This window comes from Pollicipes pollicipes, unplaced genomic scaffold (assembly GCF_011947565.3).
Source record: "Pollicipes pollicipes isolate AB1234 unplaced genomic scaffold, Ppol_2.1 Scaffold_7231;HRSCAF=8579_pilon_pilon_pilon, whole genome shotgun sequence".
NCBI classification, from domain to species: domain Eukaryota; kingdom Metazoa; phylum Arthropoda; class Thecostraca; order Pollicipedomorpha; family Pollicipedidae; genus Pollicipes; species Pollicipes pollicipes.
In genome coordinates, this window is record NW_023597034.1 from 3,362,307 (window position 1) to 3,380,208 (window position 17,902).

A 17,902-nucleotide genomic window follows, 5' to 3' on the forward strand; every position below is an offset into this window, starting at 1 on the left:
ATAGTTTGAACGCCGCTAGCGGCGTTTTCCGCATCGTCGACGTGTACTCACCAGGCGGGGAATCACTTTCTGAGCTGCGATCGCATGGGGAATAAGTCTTCGACGAGAACGCTTAATCATTGTGTTGCAAACCAGCGGAATCCTCGTAGGCCAACGTCTCAGTGCGCGGCTCAAATTCAATCTCGGACCTGCGTCAAAGCCCGGCCGGCAGGCATCGCAGCAAATTGTTGGAGCATTTCAGGCACCTGTTCTGTTATTGGCTTTCGCTATAATCCCCCGAAGACAGACCCGTTTAGCCACTTTCGAGGGGTTTGGGATGGTTTCCTAAGGTACACTCGCTCTGCTAGAAGACTGTAATTTTCGTAATCGACTTCTGTCTTCAGAATTCTTGCGGAAGGTTCAAAGCAAATGAATGCCATGCTTTTGCAAGCGACGTGAGAGACCGAGTGAGTTCTTGAATTGCGGGGAAATTTTGAAATTGTGCCCGGCTCGGCCATTGGATTGTGAAGAAGGTAATATTTTCGCAACCACTGGTCGCAGTTTCACATGTTTTCAGCAACTAGCGCTACTCTTTACAATTGATTCTATGTTGAATGTTATAAATTGCCGTGTCAACGTGTAAAATACCGTGTATATTATCGTGTAGGTTTTGTTTTACTGAACATAGCGATGTCGCCATGACGTCATCTCCCATTTGGGTAGCATAGCGCATGAAACAGTTTAAAATTGCCAGCAGCAAAAAAAAGACAAAAAAAAAAAACTGAGAGTGTTGGTCTAAGCGTTTGTAAAAGGTCCTGACGATTCGGCGTCGCAAAAATGCGAGATTAACGGGGAGAAAACGGAAAATCGTGCCGGATTAAGTGTGGATCGATGCGGTGCGAGTTGCACTAGCTATCGTGTTTAGGATCATGGATCCGCAATCGGCATCCAAAGCAGATGAATACTTAGGACTAACTGCAGGACGCGGGCGATTGTGCCAGGTACAACTCCCCACGAGATTTCGAAATCGTCCGACCAATGGCTCTGCCAGTTCGCTCTGTCCGACCTGAGTTTGACGTCAGATTGAAATTTGCCGTATGAACACTTGTTCCCACTTAGGGTAGTTCAGACCCGACAAGAGACCTCGACTTTAACTCTAATAAAGCCGGCCGGTCCACTTTGCATTGGTTGCGCAGGCGACGAGAAACTTAAGTAGCACGCTCGCCGGGAGCGGTAAAGAATAAGCGATGTTGATTTGGACAACGCCTCGTCGCGCGCGCTCTAAGTCGCCGGCGCCCAGAGGCTGCTCACTCGGACGCCTCGCTCCCAGTTTGCACTGCCGTCGTGAAATGTTTTAGTTAGGAACTAAAGCGTTGTGCGCTGTGGGCAGATGTTGAGGGTATTGAGCGGGACACAACTGGCCGTGGTGGTCCTTGGACTGCGCGACCTCTCGCTCTCGAGACGGTCCTTCAAACTGCCCCACCACGCGTCACGCACGGCGAGAGCCGTGCGCTCCACACCCGCACGTCCTCAGACACGCTCCAAACGCCGGTGCGAACCTCCCGCGACGTGGAGGTGCCCGGGGCGCGGCGCGGCGTTCGTTGCGCTCGCGTGACGCTCGTCTGCGCTGTTACAGGCTGCGAGCGGCGCGGAGGAGAGCGTGGACGCACTGCTGAGCTGCACCGACTGTGACCCGCTGGCGCGCGACGTCCTGGGTAAGTGAGTCCGGCCGCCACCGGCGGACCTCCGCCGCTGCCTCCGTGCAAGCGGGGCGGCGCGCGTCAAGGGCTTCGGTTAGGTGATGCGTGCGTGACGTACTCGTTTAAATTGACGCGTCGGGATGTGTCGCAGTGTGGCAGTCGGAAGGACCCGTTGTCTGTAGAGCGTGTTGATATATCGTGCCGACGACATGGATCGGATAGGCGGTATTTTTCGTCAGCGTCACGGCATCGGCTGGTTGGTCGAGACGAGAGACGCAACTTTTTTCCAACATGTCAGCTGCAGCCCGGCCCGTCCCGGCCAGCTGGAGATCCAGCCCGCAGACGCCCGCTGTGGTAGGATGCTGACCCGGCATTAAAGCTCGAGTGCTAGTTGGTTTCAATCGGCATTCTGTCATTTCTCGTTAAATTTAGACTTGCGCGTACAGTGTGCATACAACGTCATTGCATTTGGCTAACATCACTTTTAACATATTTTCCCTCAGCACAATAAACTATAGGATGTCTTCTACAATGACACGCATCAACTGATGGCTTAGCACTGACGGGGTAAAAATGATGGATTGTTCAAGCAATGGGAAATCTCCTCAGTTCATTACACCGCACACGGGCACAAGCGCCATTCAAATGCGTCACAATCACCGCAGTGTCACAGCCCGTGTTCAAGAACCGAACGTAGTTTGTATATGATGTTGTTGAGGCCTTTAAGTTGTTTCATCACGTAACAACACAGAATAAACACTGCATGGTAGCTTTGAAATAGCCCTCGTTTCCTCTCTTAGCACAATATGTTTCAATGCACTACACCCGTCACCGCGCCGTTTGTGATGCGTACAATCAAGGCTAACAATATCGTTTTGTCCAAGAATCCTTGCCAGTCAATCGGCGTGATATACAGTCAGCAATGCCACAACAACCTGTATTGTATATGGTTACATGTGGAAGCAAAATGTGTACGAAAAGAAATGTGGGGCAACTCATATCTATATCAGCATAACATCTCATATAGCGCCTTTCGGGCACACATCAAGTGTTAACCAGTAGCAGAACATACATCACTGCTGGTTAAAATTTATGATCCGTAAAAGCCCGACAAGTTTAGCCCACGACCCGGCCAAAAGCCCGCAGATTCCTTCGGGTCAGACGTGGGTGGGCTGGCGGGTTCGAAAGTTACGTCTCTGTCGAGACCCATTTTGCGACATGGCGAATATGCTCTGATTTTGAGCACAGATTGACTACGCCATGATTTACACTCGACCCACTGTCTGAGTGCACTAGTGTAACCGCTTAATAACAGTTGACAGCACACTTACAGCATGACACTTCAGGTATGGAGGATCGTTTTCCGGTGTGTAAAATCGCCTCGATGCCGACGAACCCTTAAACATCAAACCACCGCCGCTACCACTGCCTACAGTGGCGACCGCGCTGCCGCGATGGTGGCGGCTGGTGGCTGCGCGTGCGCGGGCGGGCGTGCTGTTGTTGGACGGGATCTCCTGTTCATAGGTGTGGGCTACGTGGGTCTGTATGGTGTTGTGGGGCTTCTGTGGAAGCGGCTGGGAACGCGGAGTACCTGGCTGATTTCCCTTCCAGAGGTGGAATTCGTCAAGAGATGGAATTGGGCCCTTTGCACGCTCAGTGAATTGTGGGTGCTTTTCTGAGCTGGATCGAAACAGCTCCTGGGTGCCGCCGGCTGAAAGCTGTGGCGACACGTCTTGTTATCGGAGCGAGCGCAAATTAGACTTCGATGATCTGCAAGACAGACGTAGGTAGCAACAAAGAACGAAGGGCCGCTGACGTTGCCTGTCGTAGGTTGTTTACGAATTGCTGACGCATACGCAGGCGGCCAGTGCAAACTTCAAACCAGATATAAGGCACGATTAGGCCTATCTGTTGATGCCCCGATGGCCCTAGACATCAGGTACTATCACCATAGTCGTGATTTAATGTACGATACACGTGTACACCAAGAACTGCTGTTGTGTCTGGAGTCTTATGCAGCCTCCCCCCCCAAAAAAAAATTGATCAACGTAAAGTCATGGCCTGCAGTTAAAGCGTTGTTCACAGTTCAGCGATTAGCCACCTCGATTGGGTTCGTTAAGAAGTCAGATGAGCCCAGCAGGTCGTCGGTGGGTTGCTCTTGACACCAACTGGTCCGCTGCGAGTGGCCGGAATTGGTGCTGGAGATTTTGGCCAACGTTACTTCTTCGCCGCCTGCAGTATCTAGTCACTGGCACCGCTTCGCCGCCGAAATTATCAAAGGACGCGAGGCGGGCAGTTGTGCGCCACGCCGCCGAACACACCGATGCCGGACGGACGTGGGCCCTGCGCGGGACAGACGTGGGCGCGGTGCCGGATGGACGCGGGCGCCGGCCGAATGCGGGCGCGGCACCGGACGGACGTGGGCCCTGCGCCGGACGGACGTGGATGCGCTGCTGGATGGACGTGGCCGCGACGCCGGACGGACGTGGGCGCGGCACCGGACGGATGTGGGCTCTGCGCCGGACGGACGTGGGCCCTGCGCCGGACAGATGTGGGCGCGGTGCCGGATGGACGCGGGCGCCGGTCGGACGCGGGCGCGGCACCGGACGGATGTGGGCTCTGTGCCGGACGGACGTGGGCGCGCTGCCGGATGGACGTGGCCGCGGCGCCGGACGGACGTGGGCGCGCTGCCGGATGGACGTGGCCGCGGCGCCGGACGGACGTGAGCACGGTGCCGGATGGACGCGGGTGCGGCGCCTCGTCACACTGATGACGGCTCGGTCGGCTGAGCCCGCCCCGCGTTCGCCGGCCGTGCTGACTGTGATTAGGTCCGGTGATTTAATTGGCTGCCGGGTGGCGCCGTGTGCGGCCGTCGGCGGTGTGATTTCATTGGGCCAGTTTCCAAATTAGCGCGCCCACTTCAGCCGAATGGCGGCGGCGTTGTACCGCGCCGCGGCTGAATCGACGCTCCGAATTCGCCACGGGTCTGCACCGCGCTGTTGCGTCACGCGACGCCACGGCACTGGGAGCACGCGCCACGTGCCGTGTGGTGCGGGGATCCCCACATGAGCCGTGTTGCCGCCCGGATTCCGGTGCGCTGGCCGTTACAGTGACCCGTAGCAGTCGAAAATTAATTGCGTTTCAGTCGTTGAACTGTTTCAACGACGTCTTTGTCGGCCGGGGAACTAGATTGTCGGCAAACGGCTGCCAGAAGTTCACAGAGCCGAAGGTGACAGTCGGAATCATGGTAGCTAAGCTGAGAAGAATAGGTACAACAAAGCAGCGCTAGTTACGTTACCGGGGCGCGCTCAGTTTTGGTCTTGACACTACAACAAGCCAGAATGAACCCCGTTTACTGCATATTTTTTTAGCACGCGTTGGCTTGTTTTTGAAGAATAACGCATTATCAGACGGCTTATCCGACATTTCCGAAGCCCAGTTAAACTTATGTCAAGATGTTCTGAAAGATGCCCAAATGGCACGCAAGGCAAGGCGACTGCAGCAGGCACGTAGCGCTTCCCATCTTCAGCGTCACGTCACGTGACGTGTTGTCAGGGGCCGGAGGCGGTCACGCGTAACTGAGGGGCCGAGAAGAAGGAGCCGGATGGAGTAGTTACACCGCTTAATGTACCCGAGTCGGAGCCCGCACTCAGCGCACGGGCTCAGCAGCGGGATGATTGTGCATAGCAAACATCACATTGAGCTCAATTCGGTTGGATGCGTTGGTAAACAGGCGCCTAATGAAGTCGGAGATTGCTGTTTGATTTGAGCCGACAGCACTGCGGGGTTTGGCCGCTACCAATCTGCACCGCCGTGCGATTGAAGAGCACTGCCGAGCTTGCCGGCGGCATGCTCGGAACACATTATTGACACAGCGTGCGCCGGCGCATCTAACGTTTGAAGTGTCCGTTGAGGTGCGCGCCGTAATACCGGCACTCGGCGACCGGCCAATTGAGTCTCGAGCGCAGGGTTATCCAGCAAGTCAGTGGGTGGTGAAATGCGCGACACACTATCCGACGGTGTTGTAAGAAACGTTATTCAGCTCCGTTTTGCTGCTCCATTTTTGGGACGCGGTACTACTCGACCGACAGGCTCGCGCAGGCATTCGCTGGATGTAACTGTAGACTCAATGCTCATCTCGGGACCATTTCACTCGTCGCATGTTCACGGCATCGTGACAACGCCAATAAGTTTTGCAGTGCACGAGTTGATGTCGTAAATACTTACAACGCCGTAGAGAACCGCACTGTCTTTAACGGTATCGATAACGCTGCATCTGTGCAATCCGTTTGGAATGCGTTAAAAATTGGATCAAAAATTCCTATTGGAATCTGATGGAATCAAGAATGTGAGGAAATATGCGGCATCAGTTCTTGCTGACAGCGATCCAGGCGTTTTATTCCTTGAGCAACAGTACAATTCTTTTACTTGCAGAGAGCCTACTCTATCATTACCATTTTTCATTGCTGGATTGCTGTTGTGCACAACTTGTCATGTCTCCCTGTCACCACCATTTGGCCGAAATTAACATGTTTTCACGCCCTGATGTTCGGCTAGCTGAGTTTTCAACCCTAGATTCGCTTCGCAACCATAGCGTTTTTCATCTGCGACGAACGAGCGGCGGCCGCGCTGTCGAGCCGGCTTCAGAGCGAGCCGGCCGATTCTCCGAGTCACCAGCGCTCAGGGTCCCCCGCCGTCGTCCCTCAGCCGCACCGTCTGGCTTACTGACCCCCCTCCCCCCCCCCCCTCCCCGGCCGGCGGTCCGTCCTGACAGCGCGCTTGGAACTGCTGCCCCTCCCCCCTCGCCCCCGGCGGCCGGGAGGGGCGCGCTGCCCCGACGGGCCGCACCGGCGCCGTCAGGGCCGCCGCCACCAGCCAAACGCAGTTAGCGCCTCGTCAGTGCCGGCGCCGGCCCGCATCCCGATGATGAACGCGGCCGGTGCTCTTTTGCAGACTTGTCACGGCTGGTGGCATTAGCGTTTGCTTTCTGGCCGATTGGCACGTCGCCATCCCCCCAGAAAAGTGGATTAGCGACGGTGGCAGGCGGGTCGAAAAACGGCCATAACTATAATGAAGATCAGGATAAAAGGGATTGTACGGGCTTCCTTCCCGAAACAAACGCAGTCTTATGCAAACTGTCCCGGCCACGAATGCAGACGAGTGCTTAATCAAGGTTATTGGTCAATACTTCATTATGCACCGCTTAAATTAATCGTTCTCGTCGAAACTTTGTCGCCAATTTGAGAGGAGAAAGTGACTTAGCCAGCGTACTCAACGTCTGATGTTGTATAACGACATGTGATGATGTGGTCCGATCTCATGCAGTGTGGTGCGTGGCATCACCCCGCATTTTGGAATGTTATGTCCTGCGGGTGAAGCCGCTTTCCAGAAAAAGGCCACTGCCATTAGACTTCTGCCACCTTGATGTACCCGAATCAGTTCCTTAAACCAACTCAGTGCTTACGAAACGCGTGCACGTTCATGAAACTAACTCAGGATTTACGAAAACGCGTGCGGGTCCCTGAAACAGCTCAGTGTTTACAAAAAGACGTGGAAGTTCCTAAAACTAACTGAATGTTTACGAAAACACGTGCAAGCTCCTGAAACCAACTCAGTGTCTACGAAAACACGCGCAGTCCGTTTGCCAGCGCCGGCCCGGAGCGTGCCATCGCGCCGCCATGTTGTCCTGTGTCAATCTCAGGTGCGCTTCCCGTCCGCTGTCAGTCCAGCCGTTGGAGGCCATGTTGTCCTGTTTCAGTCTCAGTCGCGCTTCCCGTCCGCTGTCAGTCCAGGCTCTGTCGCCTCCTCGGCGTCTCCCGTCTCACCAATCGCCGACGCTCTGGGGCTGGATCGAATGGGCAGCGGGGTACGCCACCCACGCGGAGTGCCCGTAGGAAGGGCCCGATTCGACCAGCGTGGACTCCCGAATATGGGGCTGCGGCTGGCACCCACCGTCACACCTAGCGTCTACTAGTGTCCAAGCTCGGTCTACGCGTCGCACCTAGGGGAGCCAACAATGACCTTAGGCGTCCGTGGCTAGGGATTATCTTGCCGGTGATGCCCTCCCCGCTTGGCATCCTGCGGCTGTAAAGCTTGTTCTTTGTCAAGTGTATTGTGTCCTTCGGCCGCGAGGTTCGGTGCCGGGTATATTACGAATGCATCAATAGCTGCCTTACAGTGACTTTGTCAGATCACTTACCCGAGACTGGGGCCTGCGGCGGGCAGAGCAGGCAGGTCAGGTCACTGGGAGAGCGTTGTCTATGCGCCGGCGCGTCAATTTCGCGTCAACCGCGCGTCAATTTCGGGACACCCCGTAATTTTGGGCTCTGTGTATGGCAAGCTATTTTTCACGTATATGGTGACTCCTCCACCCTTACTTTTGTTGACCACCAAGAAGTTTTTGTCTTGTAATGATTCATATCCGGCTTGGAAAATTTGATCACCGTGGAAGGTCTTGCCTGGATGTGTGTTTGTGATTATCGCTACATCTGTCTTTGACGTGTGCAGCACCAAGCCAAGTGCAGCGGCTGTAAGAAAATTCAGATTTATGGGAGGCTTCGAGCCGTGCTTTTTTCTCATGGTGATCCAAGCCAGATATCAACTTCCCATCTAATCTTTAAAAAACGACACTTGTCTTCTTTAGGCCTCTAAAAACGTGGGACATTATTCTTGGTTGCGATCTATGAATCCTGCCCCCCCCCCCCGCTCCCCCCCCCCCCCGCATGGGTGGCACAGGGTTGAATTCACCGTTGACGATTTTTGTTATGTTATAAGCCATAAAGCCAGTGGTCTGTCTTTCTTCAAGCGAGCAAAGGAAAGTTCGCTTGATATTTTTCAACTGCGTTGAAAACTGACTGCGTGGTTGACAGTATTGGTTATGTTCTCCAGAACACAATCTGCGTTATTATTCAGCACGTCATCCGTCTCATTATGAACCACTACGTCCATTTCGTTTGCAACTCGTCGTTGTAATGAAAGATACATTCTGGTCGAAGATGAACTCTTCTTCTGCCGCTGCTCTGATGCGGCTTACGCTTTTTCACCGATCAAAATTGCTCCGCGTTTTCGTGCCTTCGGTTTCTTTTTCTTCTCTACTCTGGTCTTCACTCCACTCCATCCGGGGACGCCGGTCCCAGCGTCACTGGAGCAAACAGCTGATGTGATTACGTCTATTGTAAAAGCGAAGCTCACGTGCAGACAGGGACGTTGATGGTGACGCCGAGAGGCCTGGAACCTGTGGGATCGCGGCTGCCGGCGCGAGAAGTGCCTCCGCACAAGCCATGCGTCAGGCGGTTGTGAGAGGGAGGCCGGCCAGTCGGCTGGCATATGACTGCCATGGTGGGTCGCCGATTACGTTTGTGGCATTGTATTGCATGGTCTGACCTATCTATGGGAGCCCCGCTCTGCTTTATCGATATTTGTCGTCATCGGCCATCACCCTCATGTACCGCCGTCGCTACCCACTGCCCAAGGAGGCTCGGACGTCAGCTACCCACTGCCCAAGGGTGCTCGGACGTCAGCTACCCACTGCGCAAGGGTGCTCGGACGTCAGCTACCCACTGCCCAAGGAGGCTCGGACGTTGGCTGCATTGTGTCGCCACGTCTCAGCCGCGCCATGTGTACTGGGCGGATGGTCAATCTGTGGACGCGTGGCCGGCCAACGGTGCGGAAAATGGCCCTGTCGGCGGATGCGGCGCCGGCAGGAAATGGTGGACACGTGTGCCTGTGGCCGGCGCTAACGGCGGCGGGCAGGGCAGCGCGGCGCTTTAATTAAGCTGCGCCCCGGCTGTCCGGGGACGCGAGGCATAACAAGCCACGTCTCGACTAATGCGGGATTATTCGTGTCAGCAGTGCGGCGGCCGGGATTGCTCGGCTTTGCGAGTGTCACCCGCTGAGCGGTACGCACGCGGGCGAGGTTATCCCCCCCCCCCCCCATCCCCGGCCTCCCGCCCGAACCGTTCTCCGTCTAGCCGTCTTGTGAGGCGTCTCGTCCCGCGCAGTCTTGTCGGGCAGGGCGGGGTCTCCGGCGTCTGCCAGTGACGTAGCGCCGAGTGCCCTGTGCCGGAACCGCCGGCGTCGGCCCGTGTCGAACAGCGGTCACCCCCACCGCTCGCTTCCGCGCCCGTCCTGGTGAGCGGTCGCGGGCCACAGCGCTGACGGCGTCCACCTCCTGCAGGGAAGACGGCCGTGCACCTGGCGGCGGCCGCCGGCCACGTGCTCGTCCTGGGCTCCCTGCTGCAGGCGGTCGGCCGCGGCCGCGTCGACGACCTGCTGGACGAGCAGGGCTGCACTCCGCTCCACTGGGCCTGCTACAACGGTATGTCAGGTCCGCTGGGCCTGCTAGAACGGCACGTCAGGTCCGCTGGGCCTGTTAGAACGGCACGTCAGGTCCACTGGGCTTGCTAGAACGGCACGTCAGGTCTGCTGGGTCTGCTACAGCGGTGTGTTAGATCTGCTGGATCTGCTACAGCGATGCGTTAGATCTGCTGGGTCTGCTACAGCATGCCGTCCGCTCCACCGAGCATAGTGCGGCGATACGCTCGCTCCATTTGGCATGCTACAGCCATTTCCCGTTTGATATTTATTCGCACGACTCATCCATAAAGCGATGGCTGTTTCAAACTGCTTGACAGCGTAAAGATAATATGCTGAATAGAACATGTGAGGCAAACAACGATGAAAGCCAAAATCTGGCAGCACACACGCACGCTAGCACACAGGGTCGCACAAGCAAACCACGCCGCAGGAGTAAGTCAAGTCTCAGCGGTAGGTTCGCTCCACTGGGCCCGGTACGATGCGTCCGCCCCACTGGACCCACGGGAACGGTGCGTCCGGGGCCTTCCTTCGGGCTGCGTCTGCTCCACTGGATCAGCAACGAGCCTGTTCCCCCGAGGCAGCTGCTGCGGTGCGTCCGGAAGCTGCCACGACATTGTCCAGGCCTGCACTCAGCTCGGCGTGACTTTTACGCGGCGCCGGGCACGTGTGACCCCTAAGGCTAATCAGCGCTAAACGAGCTGGGTCAGTGCACAGGACGGGCGCGCCGAGCTCCGGTGAGACATGGCATGCTTCCGTCTGACGTAATGACCTGTCCGTGCCGTCGGCGGCGACCGTGCCGACAGTGGCTGCGCCTCCGCCCCCAGGTCACGAGGCGTGCGCGGAGCTGCTGCTGCAGTACAGCGAGTCGCGCACGCTGCGCGGCTGCCCGTTCTCGCCGCTGCATGCCGCCGTGTGAGTACGCTCGGCCGTCGCACGCCGCGGCTGGCGGCCGCTGGCGTGCGGCCGCCGCCCGGCCGGGCCGCGCACGCTGCGCCGCGGCGTACGGTGGCCGGCGGTGCGCCCCGGCGGCCGCCCGGATTCGGGCCGCGTCAGCCTGGGAGACGCTCCCCCTCCCCCCCCCCCCCCCCAGCGCCCGCCCGGGCCCGCCGGTGCCGCCCCCGGACGCTGGGGTGACCGAGATGGGGACGTGACCTTGTGTGGGCGGAGTAAACTTAGGAGGGAACCTGGAGTGTTCGCGTCTGGCGCGGCTCTTTTGGATTATTCCGGCGGCTCCCGAGTGGTTTGCTGCCGGTCCGATTTATTGCCAACTCAGGGTTCAAGTATTGGGCGGGATATCGGGCTGCCAGTCAGCTATCTGGTGAGATTGGAGCCGTTTCATTTAATTCGGCGGACCAGAATGACCGCACGGACCACGTTTCATTAGCACTCGTGTATAAATTGAGTCCTCTATCCGGACCGTGTTTATCACGATAAATCATGCTCTTACTTGTGGGTCAACAAAGCCCTATTGAGCGGTATGATAACTGAATAAAGGTTTTTATTTGCTAGTGGACAGTCTTATTGTTTTAACAACAGCATGGACAGGATTTATTTTAACATCAGCCTGATGGCCTTAATTCGCCGCAGCCATCACGAACGAATGCGCAGCGGTGGTTTTGGATGGTCGTGATGATGGCTTGCTAATGGTCGTGACTGACAGCAGAGCGTGCCTGTCAGCGGGGTGGTTAGTATCCGGCTCTGATCCGGGATTTAGTGTAAAACGGCGGTGATGATGCGTGTGTGTCGCTCTCCCTTTGCGGCAAGCCGCGATTCCGACTCACCCAACGGAAAATTTAATATGGGCCAGGTAGAGTAGTGATTCAAAATGGTCTAGGGGTTTCCAAGGATAAGCTGTGCAGAACCCGCTGCGAGCTTATGGCCTGCATTGGAGTCGTGACTAAGCATGGCTTCTTGTGGAGACTTGACCCCCACCATTTCAGTTGAGCGAACTTAAGAAACGGACAGTTTGTCCCTAAATATGTGAGTTTGTTTGTAATATCACGACACAGCTGCCCCGCGTCATTCTTGCTCGTTATGAGCTGTCGGCGCGGATTGCCAACGGCTGACACAGAAGAATCACGTGATCTCCCGGAGCGAGTTGTTGAATTAGCTTTGTAAATCTTGGACTCAAGTTGGAGGTAAGAGAACTGATTTGGGGATGTAATGTGTAGGGCATGCCCAACGCTGACAATAATGTCAACCAATACAGTTTCCGTTACAGGTAATATATATATATATATATATATATATATATATATATATATATATTTATATATATATATGTGTGTGTGTGTGTGTGTGTGCGTGTGTGTGTGTGTGTGTGTGTGTGTGTGTGTGTGTGTGTGTGTGGTGTGTTGTGGGGGGTGGGTGTGTGTGTGTGTGTGTGTGGTGTGTGTGTTTGCTTTGTGTGTGGTGTGTGTGTGGTGAGTGTGGTTGTTTGGTTTATTATGCTCGTTAAAAATCAAAGGTAGGGATGCCTGTTATAAAACTGTGTGTTCTGGACGGTGGCAGCCCTCCCGCAACGCGTATTTGTGGGTGGTGGTGGCGACATTTAACTTTTTTTCCAAAATGAGGCAGGTCCCAATACAGCCTGATCGTCTCGTTGCAAAATGTAAGTTTTTGCCAGCTGGACCGAACTGAATGACTTTTTTGTATATATATATATATATATATATATTATATATATATATATATATATATATATGGGCGCACAGTGGTCTGATCCAGCGCCACGCATTCCCTTGGGGCATCGTCACCTGCCGTCTTGCCATGCACCCCGGACACGGCGGCCTCCCTGGCGTCACGTGACCACGGCGGTAACACGATGGCAGGCAGAGGCTGCCGGGATGGGTCGACTCCAGTTGGGACGCTCAAGGGCTCCCAGTGCGACGGTCGGGCCGGGCCCGGCCGGCTCGCGCCCAACCGACGGTGGTCCTGTGGGCCCGAGCTTTCGGCCCACGGTGAGCCCTTCCTGTGGCGCCTGTAGCCCAGGGTGGTGGGTGCAGGGGCCCGACCAGCGCGGGGCCACGGCGGGCGTGTGGTCTAGCGATCAATGAAGGGTGATGGTGTGGTGTGGCTTTCGGGGTAGCCCTGCGGTGGAAGTGTCTAGATGTTTAGTGTGGACGCCGCCCATCTCTGACCCCCCCCCCCCCTCCCCCCTCTTTCGGCGGATGCCGGCGGTGGATGGCTGAGGGGAAAGGGGTGATGAAAACAGCACCTGAGGCTGATGAGGTGTGGCACAAGTAGATATGCTCTTTTAAATGCGGTTAGAGCCGTAACGGAAGCCTTGGGATGTTGTTCATTGATAACCAATTTCATACATTCTCTAAATATGTTACGCAAAAATAATATGCTGCCGTTCTCTGACATGAATAAGCGTACACCACAGGCAACGGTTCAGTTAGTGTCATCGGACTCGGAGCATTTGTTTCAGAATAAGTGTGTAACCCGACTGACTGGCTCATGACCATTGGTAGTCCTGAAACCATCACCAGGTTATGTAAGTCGAAGGGAGGGTTCTACCTTTGAAGGCCGTCATAAATACAGTCCGCAATAAATACTTGAGACCAGTTATTGCTGATTGTGACACGACGGAGGTGCACATGGTCATCCTAGGCATAAAAAACAGTTTATTTTGATGATGTGGCAAGCAAGCAAAAGCAAAACTGACGCAAGTTGTGAGACAGCATCATCTCAAGTGTTGTGGCTGGTATGAGTTACCTGACGACAAGCCGATCGGTCGGGTCCAGCAGATTTTCTACCCCCGTGGCGGCTCGGCTTTAGTGCTGTGGACGCCGAAAGAGGCTTTCTTATCTGCGGAGCCCCATGTCGCCGCCAGGTTTCCGCTAGATTGGAATGTTTTGATGAATGGATTTTCCTAAAAATATGATGTCAGCTCTCATACGTCCTCTGATGAAGTAGTTCTAGTCGCAAGGTCGCCTGAGAAGAGCGAGCAAGAACTAAGAATTAGCTAGAGAACTTCTGAAGAACTAATGCGGCTGCAGGTGAATAAGATCAATGCAGACTGTGTTGCAATTTTTGTGTGTGTTCTGATGAACTAGTTTTCTTATGAGGAATTTCTTTAAAACAGGAATTACAATTTACAAGTCTGACCCTTTGACGAAGAACTTGAGAACACTGCCTATGTGGTGAGAACTGGACACCCGTAATCTAGTGATGTGCTTACACACTGCAGTCCAAAACAGCACAGTGCCTCATAGCTAAACTTCGAACTGAAGGTGACACTCTGCTTAACCAGTACTCTTTTATGCATGAATGTACCAAACCAAACGCTCGTTATTGATCAGAAAAGGTAGTTCGTGACAGGTCACCACCTTGCCTCACATGAATTTCCGTCGTCGCGACAGATCACCTGCTGTCGGAGTGGGGGGGGGGGGGGGGGGGGGGGAGCAGCCCGAGCTCCGCCCTTCTGCGAGCCATCTTAGGCCCTTGGTCACCCGCGCGGGGGGTATGCGCTTGGGTCGGCCCCAGCCGAGCTGGCCGATGGAAGCAGATCCAGCTGGGCGGCGGGCGGCGGCCAGAGGCCGACAATGCCCAGCGGGAGGGCCGCGGAAATTGACCCTGTCACCGGCCGTAACCGGCCGACCGGCGCGCGCAATGAGCCGCCCGGTCACGCTCGCCCGGCCGTGACCCGCGCGGCGGCGGCGGCCCGGCCGCGCCGTCGGCGGGCGGCTGCACGGCTAGGGGTGAGGTGAGGCGCGCGCGGTCAGAGGAGCGGACGGTCCGTCCGCAACCCCGGCGCCATGCGCGCCTTCTGCCCAGGCAGGGTGCCTCGGGGGTCTTTAAGGCCGGGTTTAGTAAATACCATAAGCAAAAGCCGTGCTTGCGGTGCAACCCGTGTTTGTGTTGTGGCCCTGCTCTGTGTTGTTCTTCTCAAGCTACTGTTCAGGATGGACATGCCTTGTAGCATGTATCCTTGTCTTCACGTCTCCAACAAAAAGGCGTGGAACTCTGGTCGGCAACACAGATCAGCTGGTGTCCCGGTTGATCTCGTGGGGTGCTTTTTAGGCACAAAAATTGCTTTCCAACTTTGGCTGCATGACATATATCGCCCTCGATGGATAGGTCAACATTTACCTTTGGCGACAAAAAATCGTGTGACGCATTTATCACTGTAAAAAGGGACAGTCTGGAGTGATACAGAAACGTATTCTAAATAGGTACACTGCGGGAAAATAGAAGGAAACAAGTAAAAACATATCGTCTTTGAGACGCTGACCATCCGGCCCACGGAATGTAATTGATGCACCACACGTCATAACAGGTATCCGTATATCTCCGCAATCCGTGACGATATGACGTCAGCCCGCTTTGTGAGACGGAACGACGTGAAATAAGTCGAATCATTCTTGGAGCGCATGCTTGGACTGAAGTGTATCGCCGGTCATGAAAAGAAAGCACAAACATCATGAGGGAATCGTGGAGCATAGCCCTCAAAGCGCGCGTTTCTTTCACGGGGCAGTGCAATATCATTTTAAGAAGGGTAGCAGTAGCTGTTTTCGCGAAGGATTGCGGTGCGAAGCCTCTAAAAAGCTTTCAGCATATGCTTTCTAACGACACAACTTCTATCAGCGATTTTCGTGTGGGAATGTTTTACAGAGGTTTAAATAATTGTTGTAGAAACATTTATTTGGATAAAATTGCGATTTCCTGGATGTAAGTAATAACACGCTTTTACGGGCAGCTCTGATGCGTCCCATCCATATATCTCTTTTTCCAACTTTTTACATCACATGAGACTCCTCGAGCCGGCCAGCCCAGATTGTTCATGTTTCCATTTTCGTCAAACCATTTGTGGGACATTTATTTGAATTGGCGCGGAATTTGCTTTGAAGCGCCGGTGATGACTGGCCACATTCCATAGAGACAAAGGGAGCAGTTTGGCAAGTTTCCTCCTATTGTTAACCCGTCTGACAAAGCTAGTTTAAACACGAACGCAAAATCACCTCAGCCCGTTCTACTACACAGAACTGGCATCTCCCCAAATGGGTGCGTTACTCGCAAATTTACCGCATCGAGTGCTTTTCGGCTGTTACGGCCCTCTTCATTGTCATACTGCCTCTAATGGGGTGTTTAAGAGCCCAGGATGCATTATTAAATGGAGGGAAGGAATTCCTAATAAGGCGGAATCGTATTACCCTGCTACCCCAGGACTTGTTTTGAAGGACTGGTTTCGGTAACAGTAGCGAGCTGATCAAATCCTGTTTGCGTTGTTTGTATGCTTTGATGGAAGACCGCTCGGCAAACCGCAGTTGCTGGACACCGTTGTTGGCCGTCTACGAACCCGTGCGGTGTCTTATTTTGTTTCCGAAATATGTTCAATGTGCAGCATAACAGCCATAACGGTTAGGGACTAGGACTTAGGCTTCAGAAGGTAAGGCTTACCGAAGAACGTTAAAATTGATTTAGCCGTGCAACCAGCGGTGTCGGACAAAGCATTGAAGGCTGAATACACTAACAACTGGGCCATTACGCCGCCGATGGGGCTAGCGCGACTGCTGCTGTGACAGTCGAAGAAGTGATAGGTGAAACTGAGGCTCAGTAACGATGGTTATAACTGTAGGTAAAACCGTCCGCGAAGCTACGATTTCTCCCAGACGTCACAGTGACGTCATTGACCCACCCAGTCTTCTCGTGCGCCTCCTGGCATGGGCATCGCCGTTGTCACGTAACTTGTTGACCTGTTTCGTGAGCGCACATGCGACTCACGTCAGCTGTACGAGCATTGGCTTAATGTAATCGGACCATGCTGGTGCCGTCGTTGACTTCCCACGGGCGATGTTCCAGGCAACATGGATTCCGACCAAGAACCTGTCATTTAACATATCAGCGAAGTTCACACGCGCAGCAGGGTTGTAATTTCCTATTCAAATGGGCTGGACTCCCCCCCCCCCCCTCCCCCCAACTTGGGCTCCAGTCCCCAACGTTGAGAGAAAAATGGTCCTGCACGTGCCCCTGCTACACATTCAGGGATGTATAGCATTGTATGTGTATGAGAGCAGGAGATTTGTAACAATAAACACTAGGGCATTTGACTGGGTGGACGTTTTTTTCTCTTCTTGGACGATGGGGGCTTTTCAAACCCTCTCCGCTTGTCTCGGTAATGGATCATGCCAGACCCAAGCGGAAGAGGCATGAGGCACCTTTGTCAGCATCCTCAAAAAGCTTTCTAGATATCAAGGCCAGCGGGATTTGACGGGTGGTACCGGATGAACAGGGCAAAATGGATGAAGATGGTATCTTTTCAAAATATTTCTTTAAAAAAATAAGCGTCTTTTCAGAACTATGCGTTCTGTACAACAGGGCGGCGCGGTGTTGTGCAGGGCTTTCCACAAGCGGATCCTGAGGCAATTGCAACCCGTCAGGAGTGCCACCTATGACCGTTCAAAGCAGATCAGGCAAGTCATGCCCCGTCTGCACAGGCTCCACCCGGGTACATCCAGAACGAATCATTAAACGACAACGAAGTAGAAGGCGTTAGGTGCCGTCTTTGAAGGTGCATCGAATGTTTCGTTAATGTGGCATAAGGTAGGCTAAACCGAGTCGTACTTTCATAAAACAGAAGTAAAAACCTACAGTGTTTTGATTGACGTCGTACGCGCTGCGAAAAACCTGATATCAACTTATTTCTCCCGACACGTCCTTTTTATCAGTTACTTAAGAATCGAGAGATCAAGTAGTAGACTCGGCTTGTTTCCGACTCATATCCATATGCGACGGAATCATGGAATGCGTAAGTTCACAGCTAAATATAAAGAACTAGACTCAGGTCGTAGCAGGCTACCTGAGCAAATTGCTTTATCTGACGCATTTGATACTTTTGGCTTCGGTGACCCATTCTCGACCGACACTTCGAAATGACCTGGACAGACAGGTCGTCGTTCCTG

General features: G+C 54.3%; 1 protein-coding gene across 1 annotated transcript in view; it reads left to right on the forward strand.

Moving 5' to 3' along the window:
• LOC119109252 (serine/threonine-protein phosphatase 6 regulatory ankyrin repeat subunit A) overlaps window positions 1-17,902 on the forward strand; it is a 61,689-nt gene that overhangs the window by 30,833 nt on the left and 12,954 nt on the right. Inside the window, exons 8-10 of the mRNA XM_037232847.1 lie at window positions 1,616-1,694; window positions 9,856-9,996; window positions 10,820-10,907. Coding sequence (XP_037088742.1) covers window positions 1,616-1,694; window positions 9,856-9,996; window positions 10,820-10,907 — 308 coding nt within the window. The remainder of the gene's footprint in view (window positions 1-1,615; window positions 1,695-9,855; window positions 9,997-10,819; window positions 10,908-17,902) is intronic.